Source organism: Mytilus edulis, chromosome 1, assembly GCF_963676685.1.
Source record: "Mytilus edulis chromosome 1, xbMytEdul2.2, whole genome shotgun sequence".
Lineage (NCBI taxonomy): Eukaryota > Metazoa > Mollusca > Bivalvia > Mytilida > Mytilidae > Mytilus > Mytilus edulis.
The window spans coordinates 51,581,692-51,609,106 of NC_092344.1; the positions used below are offsets into that span (position 1 = coordinate 51,581,692).

A 27,415-nucleotide genomic window follows, 5' to 3' on the forward strand; every position below is an offset into this window, starting at 1 on the left:
CGTAGGTGGGGCATAAAAAATATGTTTGTTATGAGCCCAAGTCACAAAATGCTAGACTCACTGACCAATTATACCAATTTGATGTTAAAATGCCATTTATAAAAAGAGATACTTTAGGCAAAGCAGTCCCTTGCAAAGTCCCTGCTTTGGTAAGGGAAATCCCAAAGGATATTCTGATCAAAAACATATTATGAGTTGAATGGCATTATATGCTCGAGGTTGCAAAAAAATTCAATGAATTATAATAAGAGTTTTTTAGGGGAAACAATGCATACTTGAGTTTGCTATATAAATTAGTAAAATTTAGAAAATATAACTAAAATGTCATCATTGAACAAAATTTTACAAAAATCTAAATTCTTATAAGAAGTCACATGTGTTGTTATAGTTACCATACCCCCACATCCAAAAAAATATTGGAAAACAGCAATTTTAGTTGTCTGACCGATTAAAAGACTTGGCATGTTTCAAGTCATCAATATCAAGCTGCTTGCAAATATTTGTGTTACTGTTGTAATGGAGAAATGTGACGAAAAATATTAACACAAAAATAAGAAGGTGTGGTATGATTCCCAATGAGACAAACTATAGGTCACTGTACTGCCTTCATAAAAATAAGGTTAATTCATTTCAACCTTGAGGTTGAAAATATCAACAAACAATAAAACTGAGAAATGTGTGGGACTAACTAAAATATCTGTAGGAGGATTTGACAGACAAGATGAATGCAATATAGCACAACCCCAAAATGGCAAGGCCGTAACTACCCTTGAGGCAAGTGAGGCAATTGCCTCACTAAAATTTCGACACTGATTTTTTTTTTATACATATTTATCAATAAAAAAGTCATTTGTTGTTCTGTCTCAACCTTAATTTCTATAACTTGCCATAATTCCTTTTAAACCATTCTTCCTGGATATAACTCAGAATCTCAACGGGTGAAATTTCTCGGTTACATTAACCTAGTAACGATAATCATCATGCATGGATCTCTAGTTAAAAACAGGCTCTTGTAGAAAAAGGAAAAGCGACACTGAAGGTAAAGAAGGAATAATTCTAGTAAACTAGTTTTTTTTAGCACAGAGTTTGAGTATTGCATATAACTTCATTAGAACAATCCACAAACGATAAGTAGACTGACAAATCAAGTACAGGTCTTCGGAAGGGGGCAGTCCTGTCTGCGTTTTCATATCTCCGTTTTTCACCAACCTTTGACAAATCAAGTACTGGGCATCGCAAGGGGGCAGTCCTGTCTGCGTATTCATTTCATGGATGAGTTTTTATCCATGTTTCTTTAACCTTAAAAATTTAAAGAATATATCCCATATTCCAATTTGATATTATTGAGGAATGGTAGAACCTTAAACACAGGATTTTGTCTTTACTTATTCGGGACTATGGAATTTCGTTTCTTTATATTCGGGTTTTCGGAAAAGGACACCCCAACCCCTAAAGTTTACAGATTCTGGAACTAAAATACCACCAACCATTTCCAGAAATAATTTGAAATTACGGACCTACATGTAAACGTCAAAAACTCCATTCCAATTCCCCTGTACCCATATCATATATACTTACTCTATAGCTAGAATCATATAATGTATATTATCTCATTCTACCCCTAGTTTGTCTACTCTTTGTCAGCATAAAAGCGAGTTTAATATTTTGTAACTGCGACTGTATGATGGTGCTTACAGAAAAGCTTAATTCCCTTTTGCAAACAAAACTGTTACTACCGATGCTGCTACAGAATTGCTGATGGAGTAGGAATTGGAAGAAGACATTGATCATTGTGTTTATGATAATGTGCAACCTTTAGAAACACAGACTGCCCTGAAACGACTGAAAACTTGGAAAAGGGCATGCATGAGTGGCGAGAGAATGTGTGGTCTTGCCATGCTCCATGTTCATCGCGATAAGGATATTAGCAGACCAAATTATCATTCTGAAACGATTTGACTGAACCGGCCATAGAAAAATTTGGCAAACTCTACTGACTCGATGTTTGTTCTATGTTCTGGCAGCAGACTCAAATCAGTGAAATTTGGATGATTATCTTGCATATAAATTTAAATAAAGTTGTTAAAAATTTGGTGTTAGCAAAAGTCTTTAAATAAAAAAAAAATTATATAAAAAGTGTCCAAATTCAAAACATTATCAAACTCTCTAAAAATGCCTAGAATGCAGGATTTTGCACGATTCATTTCATACCCTCTAAAAAAAAAATTTCGCCTCGCTTCGCTCGGCTCAATTATTTTGCCTCACTCAAATAAGATGCCTAGTTACGGCCTTGAATGGAATGTGAAAATATATTACCTGTTATCACAATAAAACTGAGAAAAGTGTGGGACTAACTAAAATTAAAATGAAGTTAAATCATTTCAACCTTGAAGTTGAAAAAATCAACAAACAATAAAACTGAGAAAAGTGTGGGACTAACTAAAATTAAAATGAAGTTAATTTATTTCAACCTTGAAGTTGAAAATATCAACAAACAATAAAACTGAGAAAAGTGTGGGACTAAAATATCTGTAGGAGGATTTGACAGACAAGATGAATGCAATATAGCACAACCCCAAAATGGAATGTGAAAAAATATTACCTGTTATCATTATAAAATTGGTGCTGAGTTCCGTTTCCATGATGAACATCCCAATCTAAAATCAATATTCTATGAAACAAAACAAAATAGAAGATTAGTAATATATCAACTCCTATCACAATAATTAATAAATTCCTTTCAAGTTGAACTAAAAATATTCAACCTATGTATGTTACTCCCATAAATGAAGCAATTTTTTCGTTTGAGTTTTACAGGAATTTCATATCCCTTATGAGAGATATATGAACTAACCTTGGAAAATTTACAGTAATAACACCTGAATAAAGTTTTTTTACCGGTGCAATATTGATTACAGATTTCAACACCTAGCAATTTTTACATTAATTAGCTCAAGTTTCCACTTAACTGATCAGCCGTTTTACATTTCTGCATTTTGGCACTACGTTTCTGCATTAAAAAATTCCTACGTTCCTGCATTGTTTTTACATTGATTTTGTTAAAGGTTATTTACATTTCCACATTTTAATTTTCAATGTATGACTCTTCCGTTTGCAAGGTAAACCCATTGCCCCCTGCTCACCAACTGGGAGGTGGAAGTAGGACTTCAAGCAGGAAAACTTTTTATGATTAAAATGAAACCATCAACTTTAAATGATAAAAATCATACATGGTCAATGTTCAACACTAAAAGTTTATATATACAGATCATATATGGTCAAATATCAATTAAAAGTCAATAGTAAACGTCAGTATACTATTGTAAAGTACATGTAGCACAGTTTACATATTTGTCAAAGCGGCAAACTTGTATCCAACTGACTTAATCTCTTCTCTACCGTACTTGAGAAACTGTCAGTTGGATATGAATTCAATTCATTCGCGATAATTTTTACGAACTGGTTGCTATTGCTGATAAAGACCAAAAATAAAGTCTTATACATCATTATTACCATTATTTACAGTTGAAATACAGGTAAAAATGCGGAAAGGTGGTATCTGTTTATTTCGGAAAAGTAATGCACGAAAATGTGGAAATGTGAAATTGGATTTTTGCAAAAAATGCGGAAACGTAATACGCCCAACTGATCAGATCCAAGATACTTGACCAATATATGTATGTTGTAAACTTTTAATGACTTGATATCAGAGTAAATGGATAAATAAGCACTACAAATTAACAACGTTCTAACCTTTTTAATCCAAACTGTTCCTGTGCATACTTAGCTGCAATTGCTACATTATTGAAGAAACAGAAGCCCATACATTTTGTACACTCTGCATGGTGCCCAGGAGGTCTACAAAATAGGATTTTATTAACACTAAATAAAACCTATCTGTGGTATTACATTCATTAAAGCATGAGTACTTTAATTGAACATGTGAATGCCAAAAAGATCAGAACTGCTATAAAATTTACCACATGGTTGCAGTAAAAAGGAAATTGACAACTTAGTTAGGAAACAGCATACAGTATGCAGCAATAAACAGTCTAGAAAAAACTTTAAATTGACACTCATAATATTAAACCACCCTCTTTCCATTGCTTTCTTATAAATAAGTGTTTTTGTTTGTGTCATGTATGTGCATATGTATGGAAACAGCATCTTCCATAGATTTGGTATCCATCAGTTAAAATGCAAAATATTCTTTGATAAATTTGGTTTCCATCAGTTAAAATGCAAAATATTCTTTCTTAGATTTAGTTTCCATCATTTAAAATGCAAAATATTCTTCTATAGATTTGGTTTCTATCAGTTAAAATGCAAAATATTTTTCTATAGATTTGGTTTCCATCAGTTAAAATGCAAAATATTATCTCTTCACCATGAAAAATCTGAATTTACTTATTTGATACAAAATACTACAAAAAGAGGGATGAAATTGTCACAAATGTCCCCAAAATAAAGTCTAAATAGATTTCAATACATTTGAGTGATACCTTAACTATTGACATTTATCAAGAGGTCAAATAAAAGTCATATGCATTTCACATGATTTTTTCATAAAATTTAACTGAAAAGTTTGAGCCTTAAACATAACTTATGTCGTAATTCTAAAACAATACAATAATTTAACACCTATGGACATTAGGGATGTAAAAAACGTACATACACATAAACATATAAACTCATTTTAAAGGCTACATAGCTTTTTAGCTATCTAAATATTAATATTATTGCACAATAACTTTCATATTTGAAAAAATTACCAGGGCCAGAATGCAAAACCAACTTCGTAAATATATATCAGAATACTGTAATTAACACTTGTAATATCCTAAATGTCAAATGTTCTATATTTTTTGCAGTATATTAACAATCATTTTCAATATGATACAAACATTTTTGTTTGTTTTTGTAAACAATTTCAAGGTTAAATATTACCGGTAAGTGTTATATCATTTGATGAAGGTCATGCAACCAAAAAGGTCAAACAACTATAAACATGTTATAAGACACAAATTTAAATTCCTATACAATCCAAATAGTTCTTGTATTTATGAAATAGTTGATCTTAAAATAATAATTTTCCATTTTATTAAATATAGGTAATATTGGTTATCTGCTCTTTGGTCAGGTTGTTGTCTCTTTGACATGTTCCCCATTTTTATTCTCAATTTCATGTAATATTGGTTGCTTTCGAATACAAACTTATCATAAGGTCTATCTGACTTTTTTCAGTTTGTGAGAGAGCTGTCATGTTTACAGACCAATAAACTCCTTTAAAAGTACCTTTATTATTATAGCTTTGGCAAAATGAAATATCATGAAATGAAAAAATATTGTCTAAAGAGAAGTAATCCTTCAACATTAAAACCATTTTATAGATATCTTATTTATTACGTAAACAAAAAGAAAGCCAAAAATGAAACAAACAGCATTTAAACTGTTAGCAGTAAGAATCTTTCATATTCTGGATCAACGAAGCATAAATCATTTGAAACAATTGTTACTTAGAATTATTGAGTCTCAGTTTGTAAATCTTACCTTACAACTGCCACTCCACTTGAAGCCTGAAATTAATATGCAAATAAACTGTGTTATTAAATTTCATATTTAACATGCTCAAAACAAGAGGCTGTCAAAATGACAACTAACTAGTTTTTTTCTGACAATAAGTAGTATCACTGTTTAAGAAATCAAGGCAATTTTTCTCCTTAAAGTTTAACTTGAAAATCAACTAATCAATTTTTAATGCTTAACCAATTTGTCATCAGAAACTATATAATAAAATTTGAAAAGGATGAGATCAGTTGTCAAATTGAGTATACATGAAATACCATGATCCAAATAATCAGGGCTCATAACTGCAGAATGGCAAAAGTGAGAACTGTCATTATATAACTTGACCTCAATTTTATCATCGATTACAAAATCCATTTTTTTATATTTTTGAAGAGCATTGATTTAATTGTTCTCATGTTACTGCACAGAATTGACATAAAATATCCTTTCTCAATTATTCTAGGACCAAAATTCCACAACAGCAAAAGAAAACTAGAGGCTTACTCAAGAGCCTGTATCGCTCACCTGATTCTACTTGGGTTTTTGAAATCATATAAAAAAATATAAAATTTTGCTAAAAGTAACAACACTTGGCCAGCACCAAAAAAGGAAAGGAACATTCATGTTATGTTTGATTTTATTCAATTCAGTGGTTCTTTAGAAGAAGACTTTTGTATGCATTTCCCATAGAGTCCTATGTTAAACTAAGTCCCCCACTGGCGGCCATCTTGGATGTTGCAATGACAACAAAGTAACAACACTTGGTCAGCTTCTCATTAGGAACATTCATGCTATGTTTGGTTTCATTCCATTCAGTGGTTCACTAAAAGAAGACATTTGTATGTATTTCCCATAGGGTCCTATGTTAAACTAAGTCCCCACTGGTGGCCATCTTGGATGAAGGATCGGCTACAAAGTAACAACACTTGGTCATCATCTCATAAGGAACATTTATGCTATGTTTGGTTTCATTCCATTCAGTGGTTCTCTCTAAGAAGAAACTTGTATGTATTTCCCATAGGGTCCTATGTTAAACTAAGTCCCCCCACTGGCGGCCACCTTGGATGTTGCAATGACAACAAAGTAACAACACTTGGTCAGCATCTCATTAGGAACATTCATGCTATGTTTGATTTCATTCCATTCAGTGGTTCACTAAAAGAAGACATTTGTATGTATTTCCCATAGGGTCCTATGTTAAACTAAGTCCCCACAGGCGGCCATCTTGGATGAAGAATCGGCTACAAAGTAACAACACTTGGTCAGCATCTCATAAAGAACATTTATGCTTTGTTTGGTTTCATTCAATTCAGTGGTTCTCTCTAAGAAGAAACTTAAAATTGAGAATGGAAATGGGGAATGTGTCAAAGAGACAACAACCCGACCAAATAAAAAACAACAGCAGAGGGTCACCAACAGGTCTTCAATGTAGCGAGAAATTCCCGCACCCAGAGGCGTCCTTCAGCTGGCCCCTAAACAAATATATACTAGTCCAGTGATAATGAACGCCATACTAATTTCCAAATTGTACACAAGAAACTAAAATTAAAATGTATTTCCCATAGGGTCCTATGTAAAACTAAGTCCCCCACTGGCGGAAATCTTGGACATTGGAATGGCGACAAAGTAACAACACTTGGTCAGTATTTCATTAGGAACATTCATGCTATGTTTGGTTTCATTCCATTCAGTGGTTCACTAAAAGAAGACATTTGTATGTATTTCCCATAGGGTCCTATGTTAAACTAAGTCCCCCTGCTGGCGGCCCTCTTGGATGTTGGATCGGCTACAAAGAAACAACAATTGGTCAGCACCTCATAAGGAACATTCATGCCATGTTTGGTTTCATTCAATTCAGTGGTTCTCTAAAAGAAGACATTTGTATATATTTCCCCTAGGGTCCTATGTTAAACTAAGGCCTAAATTAAAATATTGTTTGTTTGCCTTTTTTTTACCCTATGTTTGAAACAGGGTAGGAAGGTAGGTAAACTATTTTATTTTTCTTTCCCCAAAAATATCTTAGCTCGGTACATTTTATGTCATGGGAAGCAGGTAGGTATAATATTTTATTTTATAGAAACAAAATCTGCCTGATGTAATTTTTGTTAGTACAAATGTATTGCTTTTGTTTAAGTATGCTTTTGCTAAAAAGTTTCTGGGACTATTATACTAATAGTCCCAGAAAGTTTTAAAAAAAATTTATCATGTAGAATGTGAAGTTAGAATTAATTGCATAACAGTGTGGTCGACAGTAAAACGTTTGTAGGTTGTAACTTGTTTGTCAACGGCTATGATTTTATGCACACCCAGTCTGTCAGAGGCCTTCAAGTGGGGATTGAAATATTCACTTGTTACACATTCCGATACATAAAATGAAACTTTCTTTTTACAAAGCTTGAAAGGAATTTGTTTTAAATATTTATAATAATTATCACATACAACCGTGTCATTTATAAGAATAATAATGTTCAGAGATGGTATTATTTAATAATAATAAAAAAAAAATAGGTTTATCCATTGTAAAAAAAACTATTAAGTTGATGGGGTTAATTCACAAAATATCTCATTGATTAAGAGCACAACTACTTCTACGGTGTGATCATTTAAGAATTGCCTACTATTTATTCAATGCGTATACATGTGGGTTTTGTTTGTGAAGAGTTCTGGATAATTAAAAAATCATTTGATTTCTTTGTTTAATACCATAAAACGATTCATTCTTTCAGATATTTGTCACTTTGCCTTATCTTCAAGTCCAACACAATTTCTCACGTTTCTTACAAAACTTATATTCTTGTGATGTATTCGTTTGTTGAAAAAAAAAGTATAGATATAGATAGATATAGGAAGATGTGGTATGAGTGCCAATGAGACAACTCTCCTCCCAAGTAATAATTCATAAAAGTAAACCATTGTAGGTCAAGGTACGACCTGCAACACAGAGCCTTGGCTCACACCGAACAGCAAGTTATAGAGGGCCCCAAAACTACTGGTGTAAAACCATTCAAACGGGAAAACCAACGAAAAACGAAAAACACATATGAACTACATAAACAGACGACATCATGCATTGTAACTTTTAAAGCCAATTAAGTAAAAAAAATAATCTGAAAGAACGTGCGATATCATATTAGGAAAATTGATGGTCAAACCATAACAAAAAATCAAGTAAAGAATTTTAAGTAATCAACCTTTATAGCTTGCTGTTCGGTGTGAGTCAAGACTCCGTGTTGAAGGCCATTTTTATTTATTTTCAAATTACAAAGGTTATTCCTGATTAGTATTTTTAATTATTTTATTTAGGCGTTTAGAACCTTTGGTGACCTCACAGTTTAAATTTCTATGATAAGTACGTCGTGAGCAGTGGGCATTACAGACGAACGTTCACCTAATTTTCCCCAGTCAATGAATGGCCATAGCTACACTGTTATGAATTTCATTCTAATTCATATGCACTACTATATTGTTTTCAAATATAAAAATATAGGGCTGTGCGGCATATTTTCAACGTTTATATGCCTAGAACTTTTAAGAGTTTTAAATTCCACTTCCGTCGTACGCTTACCTTGACCTAAAGGTTTTCTATAAGAGATAACTTTATCCTGGTAAAATATGTCCGGGCAGACATACATTACTAGTAGAAAAAGTCCCTAGAGAGTTTAAATTTTTGTGTGTGCCTGTGTTTCCAATAAAAATGCTACAAGACTTGAAACTCAATTGTCAAGTATTTTACATTGCATTTATAAATGATCTGTATGGAAATCAAAAACTTGTGATTTTACTGCCAACTATTGTCCATTTTACAGACCTTTATATGTCAGATATAAATAATGTGCTGGTTGAAGGCTAACTCAGACCCCTGTTGTGTTCACTTATCGCTACACTGACTTCAGTGCCAGGGTCTCACTAATTAGCGACAAGAAGTGAAAAGAAGGCTATTTAGCGACAAGAAAACTTTAAAAATTATTATTAGAATAGATATATAGAAAAAAAAGCATTGAACTTTTTATTTTTTAGATATATATACGGGCAGTAATAAAGTGACTCATTTTTTTTATATATATAATATTGATAGAATTAAACATTTGTAAAGAAGAAAGGGATTATAAAGTTTTTATTAGACAACATATGTTAAAGATCATGTATGCACTGTTTTCAGCAAAGTGAAAGGTATGAATTAATGAGTCAAGATAACACTTGGTGTTTTGCCTGGCTGTGGTCTGAACAATTTCTTTCAAAAAAGGATGTTTGGCAGAATTAATATTGATGACAGTTAGCATATATCATCATCAATATTTTGTTTTTTTAAAGGACCTTTTTTTAATTATTTTAATAATCAATTATTTTAAGTTTTCTTGTCGCTAAATAGTCTTTTTGTCACTTCTTGTTGCTAAATTCATTCTTCTTGTCGCTTCTTGATGCTTCTTGTTGCTAAAATTCTTCTTGTCTCTAATTAGTGAGACAGCGGTGCGAAGCTATAGATGGAACAACTGACCAGTTTAGTCGAAGGCATCATTAACATAATCATCCTGATCTACATATCACCAAAGGCCATCCCTACATAGCGGGATACAAATATGTTGTGCACATGTTGACAATTTTGTATTGGACAAACATTTTGAATGAACCCTACTCTTCAAATAAAAAGAAACAGAGTAAAGTTCGTCATATCATGCTTTCAGCTTTCAACATTGAATTCAAACAAATGCTTTGAAACTCTAAATGCAAGTGTTCATGTCAAACGCTCAAGGGATACCAAACGGACTTGACCATATACAGGAAAGATAAAACCTGAGGATTCCGGTAAAAAAGTTTTGAGCCAGAAAAACAAATACAAGATTTTTGGTAGGAATGAAAAAATAAAATAAAATAAAATCTTACTTGTAAATACAAATAAAATATTTTTAAGCGGAACGAATTTATAAGGTCGATCGGTTAAGGGCAAACAAACAATATTTTAATTTAAGCCTAAGTCCCTGCTGGTGGCCATCTTGGATGATGGATCGGCTACAAAGTAACAACACTTGGTCAGCACCTCATAAGGAACATTCATGCCATGTTTGGATTCATTCCATTCAGTGGTTCTCTAAAAGAAGACATTTGTATATATTTCCCATAGGGTCCTATGTCAAACTAAGTCCCCGCTGGTGGCCATCTTGGATGATGGATCGGCTACAAAGTAACAACATTTGGATGACGACAGAGGCCGGATGCCAAGTGATGAGAAAAGCTCACTTGGCCCTCAGGCCAGGTGAGCTAAAAATTTCAATGTCAAGCTCTACAGATGATTTAGAATGTCATTCCTGATAAATAATGGGACCCAAAGGCTTTCTTTTTGAGATACAGAACTATACATCATACTATTGTATGTTATCTCATAAGGAACATTCATGCCATGTTTGGTTTCATTCCATTCAGTGGTTCTCTAAAAGAAGACATTTGTAAGCAATTCCCATAGGGTCCTATGTTAAACTAAGTCCCCCACTGGTGGCCATCTTGGATTATGGATCGGCTACAAAGTAACAACACTTGATCAGCACCTCATAAGGAACATTCATGCCATGTTTGGTTTCATTCCATTCAGTGGTTCTCTAAAAGAAGTCATTTGTATGCATTTCCCATAGGGTCCTGTGTTAAACTAAATCCCCCACTGGCGGCCATCTTGGATGATGGATCGGCTACAAAGTAACAACATTTGGATGACGACAGAGGCCGGATGCCAAGTGATGAGAAAAGCTCACTTGGCCCTCAGGCCAGGTGAGCTAAAAATTTCAATGTCAAGCTCTACAGATGATTTAGAATGTCATTCCTGATAAATAATGGGACCCAAAGGCTTTCTTTTTGAGATACAGAACTATACATCATACTATTGTATGTTATTAAACTTGCATTTATCATTTTATGAGTAAACCCTACTGTTAATTTACTTTCAATGATACACTGAAAAAAATATTCTGTGTAGTACAAGTAAAATTACTTTTGCAAACTATATAAGCTAATCAAAGGGTTTCGGTATATGCTTTTGCAAATTTGTCCCCATAATTTATAAGATTCTGAAAAATGAATTATCCCAAGTAGTTACCTGTCCTGTCAATACTGTATGTACAACATTCAATAAACTTCCTGTAGCTAACAAGGCACAATTATAAGTTTCCTAAAATAGACATGAACAGAAATTGTAAGTTCCATGTTTTGATAAAGCTCATTATCATGTATAACAGAGGTTTAAATAATTATAAGATGGGCTAAAAGGGGGGTATCTGTAGGAAAAACGCGAAATAAAATTGCCATTTTCAATGAACAAACAATTAAAAATGTCTTGCATATTCATCTTTTTAACAATTTCATGAAACACGGTGAATAACAAACCCTTTTCACGACTGCACGTGAAATAAAAATGGCAAAACATGTTGCACAAAAATAACCCTTTACCACCCTCTTATAAGAAAACCATATATACTCTTGTAAATCAAAAACTGAAAGAGAAGCACTTCTAGCAAAAGGACAAGGTGGAACTAATATTAGGATCTTGCATTCAAATAGAAAATACAAGGAAAAGAATGCATTGAGCTCTTTTCACAGAATATAGTGGTTCAATTCCAAAATGAGATAAATTATAAGAAGTGCTATAAGCCAAAAGTTTAAAAATAAGCAGATGCAAATATAAACTTGAATTATATTACCAAAAAAGACTTAATACAGTCTAAGGTTAACATCATGCATCTGATTTTGTACCCAAGTTCATGTACAATGAATAAATTTTTAACAGATGGTTTAAGTTAACTATAGTATAAAATAATATTGAAGAATAAAATTCTCATTTAGCTATCAATTTTTTACCATTACCTACTTGACACAGGTAAATAGAATTATAGTTCCATGCTAGTTTCCTCAAATCAAATACAGTCTTCTCTGCTAATTCTTTCATTTCTTCTACATATTTTGAACTAAAAATTATTGAAAAAAAATATTCGAAATTTTTTGAAGTTATGTAATACATGTAGTAACTATAGGTGAAGACTCTGTTCCTTTACTTTTTTGTGTATTTTTGTTGTTCATGTACTGATTTTGTGTAATTGATAGATACCGCATATCCTTTGTTTTTCTATTATTTCTTTCACAGGTATTATAGCTTTATAAAAGTTTTTTTATTTTATTTCAAAATATTTATACTTATGTCTCAGTCACAACAAATGACGTCATCAGACAAAGGAGAATCAATGGATTCACACATCTCATATTCATTGACTGTGAATTATATAAATGTTTATCATATGTTTAGTAGTAAATACAGTAGTTTTGCATATTTGATATATAGCCTGCTGTTTAATCCATATCGCGCAACTTTGATGTGCACCCTTTATCGCATACCCTTTATCACGACCCTATCAATGATCACACCCTTACCCTTTATCACACCCCTACTTTTTTTTGTTTTTTGGGGTTTTTTTTACATGAAGTCAGTTTTGGTTTTTAGTCTAAACATCAACCCAACAATGTTAGATCTGTAAATTTGCTATCGCAAATTTTTGGTCCTTCCCTCGCCGGGATTCAACGGATTTAGACGAGTCTAAACATCAACCCAACAATGTTAGATCTGTAAATTTGCTTTCGCAAATTTTTGGTTCTTCCCTTGCCGGGATTCGAACCCATGCTACTGTGATATCGTGACACCAAATCGCCTGCACTGCAGCCGTCCCACTAGACCACACGACCACCTGGGCTCTCATAAAAAGAGCTTTCGCTGGCCGTGTGTTACCTTTCCTCATCAGTTTTAATCTAGCGGAGTACTACAGTACATGATATATAAGGCATGAAGATGTTATTGTTGCAGATCAGCTAAATTATCTATAGTAAAGGATCCTACAAATTAATGTAATATACAGTCACAGAAAATAATTATATTTATAAGTACATCTGAGTCAGTGACAACTCTACAACAGATGTATCCATCGGATCGCCATCAATGATGGTGATATACTCGCCATCAATGCTGTTGTAGAGTTGTCACTGACTCAGACGTACTTATAAATATAATTATTTTCTGTGACTGTATATTACATTAATTTGTATATATATATATATATATATATATATATATGTAAATATTTGTAGATAACTGAAGATAATATGTTGATTTCTACGTATGTTTTTTCATTAGATTTTATTTCTTTTTGAATGCTGTCTTTATGTTTTTTCAACATTTACTTGAATTCATTTTAATTTACCTGTGTATGAGCTGTAATTCTGATTCTGTTGCATGTCGTGACTGAAAAAAATAAAAGAGACGGACCATTAACAATACAGTTTTTGGTACACTACAATTGTTCAAATCTTTACATAAGCAAGACTTACATAAGCTTCATAACTCATAAATAGTAACAAATTAATTATTGTAATTTTATGAAGTATTGGTTGTTTAAGTGTGAAGTAAGTACTATTGACAGAGTCAAGGAAATAAGGTACATAAAAGCTTAACATTATTTTTATCAATGATACATTTAATAACTTCATTATCAAAAAATACAATTTGAAAAAAAACTGTTTCACAGAATATATACCTACTTGTACTCTAAGACACCTCTCTGAAAGACCCAATTCTACATGTTTATCAAATATTCTAGTGATTCTGTCTGGATCTTCAGGATGGCCTCTGGAACATATAAAAATAAACTTTAAAGTTTCTTTTATCTTCTAGGAACCAAATCATAAATTTTGTAAGTGATTAATTCTTTTTTACTCTCATTGTTTTTTTAAATATTAGTAGAGATTGAAACCTAGATAGTTCAAGCTGTTATTTAATATAAGCTAGAGGCAAATGACTAAAGCTTTATCAACTGATTTCTATTTCAAAACCCTAAATGATGTTAAACAGCCCATTATTCTATTTTCTGTAAACCCCACCCAGACCCTCAATAACATATTGGTACTTTTAACTGACAGAAATTAGTATATTGGTATGTGTTCCATTTACTCACAGAGTCAGTGCATCTTTTGAAGTATGGAACATCAGTGAACAATAGTTAGTGATACAATGTATATCGTTTATTATTGCAAAAACTTAAAAATGCTTTTCAAAAGTATATGTCTTTTTTAACTAGATAAATCTGTGAACAGAGAAGATAGAATATGTACAATTGTGTACATTTTTGTCAAGCATCCTCAAGATTTAGTAATATAGATATTTACTACTTTAAAACAAGTAATTTTGTTGATTTGCTGCGCTTTGTTTTTGTGATAAATAACTTAAGCAAATATATTAACTGGAAAAAGAAGATCCATCACAACTATTCATGTTGGATTTGTATATTCATAACTCTACTTATATTACGTTTGACATATTCACAATCATTTATGTTGGGTTTGGCATTTCCACAACTATTTATGTTGGGTTTGGCATATTCACAACTATTAATGTTTGGTTTGACATATTCACAACTATTTATGTTCGGTTTGATACATTCACAACTATTTATGTTGGGTTTGCCATATTCACAACAATTTATGTTGGGTTTGACATATTCACATTTATCTATGTTAGGTTTGGCATATTCACTACTATCTATGTTGGGTTTGACATATTCAGAACTACTTATATAAGGTTTTCCATATTCACAATAATTTTTGTTGTGTTTGACATATTCACAACTATTTATGTTTGGTTTGACATATTCAGAACTATTTATATAAGGTTTGACATATTCACAACTATTTATATTAGGTTTGACATATTCAGAACTATTTACATTGGGGACATATTCACAACTATCTATGTTGAGTTTGGCATTTCCACAACTATTTATATTAGGTGTGACATATTCACAACTATTTATGTTGGGTTTGACATATTTACAACTGTTTGTGTTTGGTATGACATATTCACAACTATTTATGTTGGGTTTGACATATTCACAACTATCTATGTTGGGTTTGGCATATTCACAACTATTTATATTAGGTTTGACATATTCATTACTGTTTATGTTGGGTTTGGCATTTCCACAAATATTTATGTTGGGTTTGACATATTCACAACTATTTATGTTGAGTTTGACATATTCAGATTTATTTGTGTTGGGTTTAGCATTTCCACAACTATTTATGTTGAGTTTGACATATTCACAACTATTTATGTTGGGTATGCCATATTCACAACTATCTATGTTGGGTTTGACATATTTAAAACTATTTATGTTGGGTTTGGCATTTCCACAACTATTTATATAAGGTGTGACATGTTCACAACTATTTATGTTGAGTTTGGCATTTCCCCAACTATTTATATAAGATGTGACATGTTCAAAACTATTTATGTTGGGTTTGACATTTCCACAACTATTAATATAAGGTGTGACATGTTCACAACTATTTCTGTTGGGTTTGCCATATTCACAACTATTTATTTTAGGTTTGACATATTCACAACTATTTATGTTTGGTTTGGCATTTCCACAAATATTTACTTTGGGTTTGACATATTACCAATTATTTATCTTGCAATGTTCCTCTATTTGCCAAAGTCTTGAAAATATATTTCTAATGAAAAATATTGGTTACAATAAACAATAAAACATCTACTTGCACACTTATATGTATTCCATAAAATGACAGCCAATCCTTTCAAGTGTAGATTATCAGCAGGCTTAAGTTTGAGCTATTTGGTTATTATACATTTTTTGTCAGAAAGCTTTTGGATGCAATATAAAGTTTCTCTCATTACCAAAACCTATATAAATGCAAACCAGTTAAATATAAGAAACAACTTCAAGAAGATTGATTGATATTCTCTGCTAGTTTATTTGTCAGGTAAATAGTTTAATATCTGCTGTCTGACAAGTAATCAACACAGGTGAGAAATTGTTTTTTTAATGAAAGAATATTTAATAATGGTTTACCTAGAATCAGCCTTGTGTGCCCGCATATCATCATCATATACTATACAGGTCCTGTTATAATAAACAAGAGAAATTTAATTAATCAAAAAATGCAATACACAAATAATACTGTACTCAGTGCCAATAGAAAACAAACATGTTAGGAGCCTAAAATTCAGTGTTTGTCGTTTGTTGCTGTGTTAAATACTTAATTTTTCGCTTTTTTTTTTGTACATTAATTAGGCTGTTAATTTTCTCATTTGAATAGTTTTACATTAGTCATTTCAGGGTCTTTTATAGCTCACTATGGGGAATGGGATTTTCTAATTGTTGAAGGCCATATAGTTGTCAATTTCTGTGTTGTTTGGTCTTTTGTGAACTCATTTTCTTTTTTATATGTCATAATAATACCTCCCCCCCCCCCTTTTTGGTCCTACTTTAAAGACAATACATTCAAGTTCTTAAAATGCATTCTTCATATATTTGGCAATATGTAGTTTAATCTGGGATCAAATTTGTTCTATTCAAAAAGCATATTAAAGTAAGTTTAATAGGAGTCAAAACAATACTGTGTATATAAAAATAAGAAGATATTGTAAGATTGCCAGTGATGCAAATCTCGATCCAGAGACGAAATGACATAAAACAACTATAGGTTGAAAGCATTTGATTACACCATATTCTTAAACTATTATCCTGAACATGCATGAAATATTTGCCACTGGAAATAAAAATCAACCAAAAATCAAACAATATTCTTAAACTAAAATGAGCAAGCGTATGTATGTTTGTCATCACATAAATATTCACCTGTAAGGAGGTCTCAATAATGCTGTCTCTGCAATCAGTTGATCTATAATGGGATCAAACTTTTTCTGTAAAAGATAAACTTCTTGGACTTCTTCTGGGTATGTGTATGTTAGTGGAAACATATTTGATTCATTTTCTTCTTTATTAAATTTGACATCTGATCTATAAATAGAAGAAATAAAACAATACTTAAATTTTAAATAAACTATCTTTTTTATATATTGATTATATTTATGGAATTCAAGAAGAGCCTAAGATCTGTCAACAACATTTCTGATATATGAGTGATGTCACTCAGGAAAGATGTTAGAATGATTTTGAAAATCATCCTTCATTATAAGCTGTATACGACAAAACATGCATTCAGAAAAAGGTTAAGAATGCATCTAAGCACAAAAATACTCATTTAAATTGATAAAATATTCGATTAAATACATACTGCACATAAGACATGACTAAGAGATGTGTTATGTCTTCTTGGACTTAAAGGTGATATTAAGAAGTGTCCCTTTTAAGGTCTATCAATATTAACAATAATCATTAATTTATTTAAACAAACAGTTTACAACTTTTTTTCGCTACTACTCCTTAAAAACTCTAAGATGGACTACACCTACTAATAAAACAGAGTGTGAATGCATAAGCACTTTTTCTACAAAAATTGGAACAGAAGATACAAAGGTCATAAAAAATCCTACTACTTAGTGCAGTTCATTCCTACGACATATGTTTATATGTCGTACACAAAGGATGATACTATCAAATTGCTGAACTTGATGGACAACATATTTGTTAAGTTTGGTGCATTGATTTTTCAACATAGTTATAATTCCAAAAGGTACTTAAAGTGCACCCTTACTGGTCGACTTTTTTTTGTATTTATATCAATCAAAATTAACACAGAAACTTCTGAAAAACCAAATGAACAAGAATGTGTCCATAGTATACAGATGCACCACTTACACTATCATTTCTATGTTCATTGGACCATGAAATTAAAGTCAAACGCTAATTTGGCATTAAAATTAGAAAGATCGTATCATAGGGAATGTGTGTACTAAGTTTAAAGGTGATTGGACTTCAAAAACTACCTTGACCAAAAACTCTAATCTGAAGTGGGACAGACAGACAGATGGATGTACAAACAGACACACAAGACCAAAAAAACATAACGTGCTCCTGACAAAACTGCTCCAAGCATTTGTAAGTAAGAAAGATGGAAATAAGCACTTCATAAGTTTTAGTCATCATAATAAATTGGTGACTTATACAATGTGATTGTGAATCAACCCACTAGGGACATGTTTTTAGGGTCTGATTTTTTTAGAAACTAAAATTGTCATGTCATCTGTAAATTCTTTAACTAATTGCAACATTATGACTGAGCATGGTTTTATCCTATCAATACAACTCATCCTTTCTTAAATCTTTACATTTTATTTTGAAGATGTTTCTTTCTTTCTATTATAGTGGACTTGATTGGCATGTTTGCTATTTAGTTGCTATATTTACTTTTTTATTATCAATAATATAGACAAAAAATTCCAAATTTGCTAAATATGAAAATTTCAGGGGCAATAACTTTAAAATGGAATGTTTAATTTTCTGAAATTTTCTGGTTATGTAGATCTTGACATTCTTAAAGTGTTTATCTTATCAATTATCAATAGATTTACCAGCAGACGCCTAGTGATGACAACAGCTCACAGTTACCTTATAAGGACATTAAAATCATGTTTGAAGAATTCTTCATAAAATGTTTATTGTGAAGTAACAAACTGCCAGGCCAAACTGTCTGGGAGATAATTATATTAGGAGATTTAGTAAAATGTCAAACGTTCTGTATGACAGATATATAATCTTTTTTATTCATGCTGTTTTATACATTAATCTAACGTGTAAATTTTAATAGGTTACCTAGGTGGTAATTTGTTGACCTCATCAAAAGAACATAACTCTTCAGTATCATCTTCCAGTAAGTCTTGGTAATGAAAGCAAGACCAATAGGGCCTCAGTACTTTAATTACGTTTAAGATGGTTCCTGCAACGCTAAAATAAAACAAAAATTCATTACGTTTCCATCTTACATAAAAAAAAAAACTTAACTAGGAGGCTACAACATGAAAAACATGTAAATAAGACTCATTTGTATGTCATCTTTTTGTATTTCTATGTCAACCTTAATTTTTGGTTGGGTTTCATTTTGTTCAGTCTTTAATTTTCTTAGTTGTGTTTTGTGTGCTGTTTTTCAGCCGTGATTTTGTCAGCTACTGTGCTTTAAACAAAATGTACCTCAATCAACACTTTTACATCCAAATCAAATTACAAACAGGTGCTCTGCAGGGCTCAGCTTTATACAACCCCAGTGGTCGAACCCTGAATAGTTGGGGCAAATTTGGTCACAATATTCAAACTTGATACTGTCAGAATTTGGATTGTGATTAAATTTTTGACATAATATAGGTTTTTGTCACAAAATTAATGTGGTCAAAGATCTAACAACTCTATTGCACAATACTGTGCAATTGAAGATTTCTTCTTGAAACTTTCAAAATTCGAAATTTGAAAAAATTTTAAAAAAAGGAATCTCTTTAAAAAATGGTAAACAAACCTGGGCACCCTCCCCCAACTTATAAAAACCCCATTTGGAGCAATAACCCTCAAACTCAATCCCATGCTTTCCTTTGTAGTATTGAACCTTAAAGTACAATTTCAGAGAGATCCATACACTTAAACACAAGTTATTGTTATGATTGTTTGGAAGCTAGAAACATGCTTCTTTTTGGCCCCTAATTCCTACATATTTTTGGCAAATAACCCAAAACTTAATCCCAGCCTCCCCTTTGTTATATGGTACATTGTGGCACAATTTCAGAGAGATCCATACAATTAAACACTAGTTATTGTCTGAAAACTAGAAAAATGCTTGTTTTGGTCCCTTTTTGGCCCTTAATTCCTTAACTTTTGCCCCATAACCCCTAAAATGAATCCAAACCTTCTACTTGTGGTTTTAAACATGGCCGTATAATTTCAAAGCAATTAAAATATATGTACACAAGTTATTATCCTGAAACTAGAAAAATGCTTCTTTAAGGCCCCTAATTCCTAAACGGTTGGGACCAACATCCCCAAAATCGATCCCAATATTCCTCTTGTGGTATTTCAAAAAGATCTGTTCACTTAAACTAAAGTTATTATCTGGAAACTAATGAGTCTTCGGACAACGCAGACAATGACGCAGTGGATAACGCAGACGACAACAACATAATACCATTATACGATCTTAATAGCTGGACACACCTAGTACATAACCCATCTCCAACTAAGGGGTTAATTTGAAGTTCACATGAATACAGATGCACATGAGGTCAAATTAATCAATTGCAAGTCATTACACAAGAGTTTTATCCATAAAAGACTCACCAGTCATGCTTGAATCAAAAAGTAAAAAAATACAAAATGAGTATGAATTTGAAAATCATTGAGAACTCAAAATTCCAAAAACAAAATTGCTAAATACATGTACAGTAATCTATTCCTGGAGTAGAAAATCCTTAAAATTTTGAAGAATTCAAAGTTTTGTACATGTTCCAGACCCTATGAGTATTTGGACCGTACGTGTACGGTCTGGACCGTATGCGTACTTTTTCAAAATCCGTATACGGTCAATATTAAGAAGTTGGTCAAGTTTATTAGATACAAATGTATATAACAGATCAACATAACTTATATCTCAAATTAATATAAAAAGTTCAATAGTAATTGAAATGAAAACTTAATATTTAAACTATTTAAAAAAATCACGCTTATTAAAATCTGTTAATCTCCTGTATTTAGCATGTCAGTAATTCATTAATTGCAGCCCAGTATGCTCATTGAAATTGAAGTTATCGGAAGTAAACATAATGTGGGAGGACAATTGTTATAGAATATTTAGGAACTTTACAAAAAAAATGCATAAACAAAACATGTTAATGTAAAAAAAATATGACATTCCTTGTGGAAGCAAGACTAGTGTCACCTTGGGCCAGAGTAACAAAATAGGATTCAGATATACAATTTAACAAATATTTAATGTCAATTGTTCGCTTATTCACTTCATCCATCTATTTGTAATAATAACAATTTGTATAACTAAAAATAAAGATTTTGATAAATGTTTGTTTAAAGTTTAACCCATATGATCTCAAAACATGTCTGGTCAGCTTGACTGTATGCGTATACTCATACGGTCCGACCGTACGCTTATGGTCGGATCGTACGAGTATACGCATACGGTCCGGACCGTACGCGTACGGTCCAAATACTCATATGGTCTGGAACATACACACTTAATTTATAATAATGACCATACAAAAACTAAAGAAAGCTCTTTATACTGTTTATATGTTGTCTCATATATACATATATGTCAGTTAAATCTTACCTATCCGATGGTTCATTTTGAGGAGGTAGTAATGGACAGGGATCTCTTAGTAGTGCCTTCAATGTCAAGGCCACAGATTCTGACAGAGATTTAATACAGTAACCACCCTAAAATATTCAAATATAATAATCAATTATACATACTTTATGATTTTTCATTGACAATGGAAAGCTAGTGGAAATACTTATTTTAACTATGAGTTATATATATGTTTTTCAGACATAAAGTTTATAAATAGAAAGTAGTACAAAAAAATCTCAAAACATTCTTACCATAAAGGTCATAAAAAAGAAATCAAATATCAACAAAGGTCAATTCTATATGAAGAATATAATTATGTGTATTCAAATCATTTAAGATTCAATCATTACATTATTTTCCTAATTATTTATCATATTTGTACCTCCAGACAAACACACACTCTTCCATCAGCTAATCCCATCAAATAATGAGTCATGTGACCAAAACATGCAGGTGATACCATCATTTCTCCCTAAATAAGATAAAACAAGTTCTTATATACAACCAATTAAAAAAATTCTGAAGACAATTTACAACCAATTTTACATTCTTCAACATCACCATGCAACAAACATGAAGCTTGTTCACTACATGGTATTGTTACCTTTGCTTGTTAAAAAACTATTTGAACAAATATTTGTACATATAAATGAAAACCTCCCGTATATGAAACTATAATTTTGGCTGATCATAATTTTCTTATCAATAAAGTAATAAAAATATGTAAGCATTAAATAAAAAATTAATATACACTGATGGCATTTATACTAATTTAACTTATAAACTATATCACAGATCATTTTATTTCATATATCATGTGCAAATCTCTCCAAGAATCAGACAATGATAAAAAACATTGAAAAATAAAAACCCGCTTAAGTTTCCATTAATTAAAATTTTTTAAAAGTACAGGGATATTGGTCATCATATATCTATAATATTTAGTTGTTGATACTGCTGATCTGAATACATTATAAAGATGCTTCAATAATTCAAATACCCTACATCAAATGATCTTATAAAGCTCAAAATGACTTATGCAGTGAGAGCCTGATATTATATTGTATCTTTTTGATTTTAAACTTTTTGTAGAAAGTTAAGGTTTACAAAATGTATACCTTTCATGTTTAAATTATTTTTAGGAGGAGCACAGTAAATACACATTACATATACCTTATAGTCCCCTATGGAACAATCATAACCAGCAGACACTAAAACTAAGTCTGGACAAAACTGTTAATGAATAAGAATTAGCTGAATTAATTCAAACTTAGTATAAATAGATAAGTAAGCAATTTCCAAAAGTACACAACATTTTTCAATAGTGTACTCAGTACATTTAATTCAACACGTTCTTTCTCTTCTGAAAAATAAATTTAAGTATTGTAAATGCAGAAATGCTTGAGATGTTTCTATATTGCTATAATAACGACAGTACAGTTTTTGAAAAAATGATGCTAACAAAACGAATCTAAGTTATTTACAGTGGTAAACAAAGTGATTCAAAAGTAAGAGTCCCACTACAAATTAATAATTAAATTTAACAAATGTTGTGTACTATGGATGCTACAACATAAAAGCTGTAAAGAAATCAGTGATGTTACGTGAGAAAGAAGTTACTGGAAACAAACATAGTTTCAAAAATACTGAACAAAAACAGTTAAGGATCATTTCAATTTAAACTAATATGACAATACTTTCATTATGTTACAAATAAAGAATGTTTCAGTTAATAGACCCATTCCATATTATCTTCATTTCTGCACTTAAGGATGGCAAAGATATTTAAATTCCAGTGAAATAATGTCCTTAATCAGGAGCAATCATTCAAAAATACAAATTTTAGGACGTTTGTTGAATCTTGTTTTTTATTTAATGTCAGATATTGGAAATCCTCTGGTTTAAAAATTTTGCACACTTCTTTGTTTTCCTTTCAAATTAACTTACATATATAAGCATGATGATTTTTGAAAATCTTATAAAATCCTTGTTATTTCCTTATAGAAAAGAGGTGCCAATGTTATTTTCAAGGATATGATCAAGGCTACTATGACTTTTCGAGAGTGCAAAACATCATAATTGCTATCTTTTTTTCAGTTTTCATGCTTAAAAAATTGTAAACTATTTGAAAATCAATTCAATAGTCATCTTTTTTACAGTTTGCATGTTTAAAAAATAGTCAATAGTTAGAACATCAAATTTTTTTTCTTAAGACAATGTCATCTTTTTCAGTTTGCACGTTTAAAAAAATTGTCAACAATTAGAACATAATTTGTTTTTCGTAAAACTTTTTTTATCTTTATCAGTTTGCATGTTTATGAAAATTTTAATTTTCCAAGGATGTGCCTGAAGCTATTATGACTTTTTGAGAGTGAAAAATCTTAATTGCTATTATTTTTCAGTTTTCATGTTTTAGGAAATGGTCAACTGTTTAAAAATCTTTTTTTTTTTTATAAGTCATTGTCATCTTTTTTACAGTTTACAGTTTGCATGTTTAAAAAAATAGTCAATAGTTAGAACATCAATCTTTTTTATAAGTCAATGTCATCATTTTTCAGTTTGCACACTTAAAAAATTGTCAACAATTACAAAATTATTTTTTTTATAAGTCATTGTAATCTTTTTCCTGTTTGTAATCTAAAAATAGTCAATAGTTAGATCATCATTTTTTTTCAGAAGTCAATATCATCATTTCAGTTTGCACGATTAAAAAATCTGTCAACAATTAGAATTTTTTTTTTTTTCATAAGTCATTGTCATATTTTTCCTGTTTGCAATTAAAAAAAATGTTAACAGTTAGATCATCAATTTTTTCAATAAGAATTTTTATATATCAATTTTAATTGTCACCAATAGAAAATAAAATTCATAAGGGTTTCGCGGAACCCAGTGTCTACTTTTGCTGTAAATCGCAGGCTCAACAAAATTGAGGAAAAACATAAACAAATTTTCCTCTTGATACTATCTTTAGATTGTAAGAAGCTTCTGTCAAAGTTTGGTAAAGTTTGATAGTTTATGAATCTAATAAATGTTTTAAAGGGGCACTAGCTGTCAAAGTCGTGGTCACCGATTTGAGTCAAATTTTCATATTTTATTTATAACAATGTAAAACATTTATCCAAACTATCAAAAGTGTGAAATAAACAGTTTACAGAGCATAGGGTCAATAATATGTAGTTTCGTTTCGTGTATATTTGAGTCTAGATTCCATCTAATTAAATATCGAGTTGACCTCAAATGACCATGTAAGCGATGTAAACATAAATATACTAATGATTAGATATACAGTAAAACCTGTATAAACCGGCCGGCTACGGGACTATGACAAGGGGCCGGTTTGGACAGTGAGCCGGTTTATTCAGGTTTCCGTTTTGACCGGAAGTTAATGACTTGTGACGTCCGACATTTTGCATGTAAAAGTTCTCTCTGATTGTAAATTATATCTGATAAATCAAAATACTTTCACTTCGTTTTTCATTGTTTGCATTTGCATCATAATGTTCGCGTTGTTTGGATTGTAAGACGAGAGTTTCGATTTACTCCCATGATCAATAATTTGAAATGTTGGAATGGCCGATTAAAAAGCAAGAATATTATCAAACGTAATTTCATCACTTTCGAAAGGTTGTCGTACAGTGTACAATATCCAGTGATTGTTGTCATCCGGGTGTTTTTCATTATCAAGGTCATTTGTTTAGGGGTTCACAACAGGGAACCCAGGATTTCAAAATCACGATGTGAATTTCTTACTCCGCGATTTTAATTTGTTTATCCAAGTTAAAACGTAAGTTCAATCCGAGATATATTATGTGTTTCTTTTCGTTTAATTGACACGTTTATAATGTTTTAATAAATAATACGCTCACTACTGTACGATTGTAGGTTCACAGTTTGACACCTGACTAATTGATTATCACGAAAAGCCATATTGTATAAACAAATATGTTTTGATTGCATATCGATCATTGAAATTAATTAGACAAACCGGTTTTGACAGGTAATAGTTAATGTAATTAAGAGTATTGGGACTTCATAATTAGACCGGAATTCGGAATACACAGGGTCCGGTTTACAAAGGGTATTTTAACAAAGACTTTTAATGGAAAAATATGGGACTTTCATTTTCAGCCGGAATGGACAGGAAACCGGTTTATTCAGGGTCTGGTTTAATCAGGTTTGACTGTAAATAGATTAAGCCAACACGTGCATTTGAATTTTTATATGTCTGATTAATTTTATTTAATAGATTAAAAATATATGTTTCTCGTCGTTTTTACATGTAGAAGAAAGATTTTAGTGGATCGAATCAGTCATCAAATGATTTACCTTTGTTTCGCTTTCAATGTTGACATTCCTTTCCTTTAAATAAACAGTACACGTACAAAGCATGCGTTGTCCATCTCTAGTTAAGGGGTTAAATTGAAGTTCACATGAATACGGATTTAATGAGGTCGACTTATTAACTTGCAAGTGAATAAGTCATTATCGATATTATTTAGCTTAATTTGACAAAATTGAACCATTTTGGCTGCTAAAAGCGAATTATAATTTCACTATTTCACTTTTATTATTGATTGAACAAAAACAAATCATACTTTAAATTTTTATGCATCTCGTAGCTAGTGCCCCTTTAAAGGTACAATATATTAACAAAATTTCCTTCTAGATACTAATTTTTGATCATAAACAAGCTTCTGTCCAAGTTTGGTACAAATTAAAAATAGTATAAGAGAGTCATTAAAATTTTTAAAATTCAACCACAGAGTGAATGTGTTGTTTCCTGGCAGAAAAACTAAGTCCATTTAAAAGAAAATACGGAATAAATTAATTTATTTTTTTACAAAATTTACTTCTGGATACTATCTTATGATCATAAACAAGCTTCTGTCCAGGGTTTGGTACATACCCAGGATAGTTTAAGAAAGTTATTAAAACTTTAAAAACTTTAACCACAGAGTGAATGTAATGTTTCCACGCAGAAAAACTAAGTCCATTTATAAGTAAAATACGGAAAAAATGGAATTTCATTTTTACAAAATTTACTTCTGGATACTATCTTATGATCATAAACAAGCTTCTGTCCAGGGTTTGATACAAACCCAGGATAGTTTAAGAAAGTTATTAAAATTTCAAAAACTTTAACCACAAAGTTGAAGGCTCGACAAAAATGTATGTTTTAGGCTCTTAAGTAGTATGTTTCATACTGGTTCAATTTAATGTTAATATAATGGAAAACTATTGGTAATCCTTAATTCTTTTTGTTCAGTATATATATATTTTTTTAATATTATCTAAATCTGTTTACAATTTTAACAAATTATCTGTAAGAATTTTTCAAACATCCAAAAAGCAAAAATAAAAACTACATATATAAGTGATATTGGTTTCAAGTAACATGTGACATGCTGAAAGAAAACAGAAATATAGGTTACAGTGATCAATAGCATACAAGCACAGTATAAAAATATACCACAATATACTGGTACCTCAGGACATCCTATTGCACAATCATATCCTGCTGACACTAAAATAAGGTCTGGACAAAACTGAAAACACATTCACATCATTACTTCTTACACAGAATTATTCTAAGTCAAATGCTTATGAAACAACAGTAACAGTTTGTATTGCTCAGTCTTTGGTTTTCTATGTTGTGATTGGTATACTGTTGTTTGCCTTTTGGTCCTTTTTTGGTTTGTAATTAATATTTGAACTA

The 27,415-nt window shown here is 31.2% G+C and overlaps 1 protein-coding gene across 8 annotated transcripts in view; it reads right to left on the reverse strand.

Annotated features, from left to right (window-relative positions):
- LOC139513678 (histone deacetylase 6-like) overlaps positions 1–27,415 on the reverse strand; it is a 78,559-nt gene that overhangs the window by 30,645 nt on the left and 20,499 nt on the right. For 3 of the 8 annotated variants that reach the window (XM_071302391.1, XM_071302398.1, XM_071302436.1), the window contains 14 exons: positions 27,186–27,245; positions 22,873–22,932; positions 22,082–22,171; positions 21,679–21,785; positions 19,170–19,301; positions 17,253–17,414; positions 16,464–16,514; positions 14,134–14,221; positions 13,797–13,837; positions 12,419–12,515; positions 11,651–11,722; positions 5,551–5,576; positions 3,754–3,858; positions 2,603–2,671 (listed from right to left, as the gene is read on the reverse strand). In XM_071302391.1, the coding sequence (XP_071158492.1) occupies positions 2,603–2,671; positions 3,754–3,858; positions 5,551–5,576; positions 11,651–11,722; positions 12,419–12,515; positions 13,797–13,837; positions 14,134–14,221; positions 16,464–16,514; positions 17,253–17,414; positions 19,170–19,301; positions 21,679–21,785; positions 22,082–22,171; positions 22,873–22,932; positions 27,186–27,245 (1,160 nt within the window). The remainder of the gene's footprint in view (positions 1–2,602; positions 2,672–3,753; positions 3,859–5,550; positions 5,577–11,650; positions 11,723–12,418; positions 12,516–13,796; positions 13,838–14,133; positions 14,222–16,463; positions 16,515–17,252; positions 17,415–19,169; positions 19,302–21,678; positions 21,786–22,081; positions 22,172–22,872; positions 22,933–27,185; positions 27,246–27,415) is intronic. The other 5 variants (XM_071302425.1, XM_071302406.1, XM_071302445.1 and 2 more) reach the window with 2 other exon arrangements.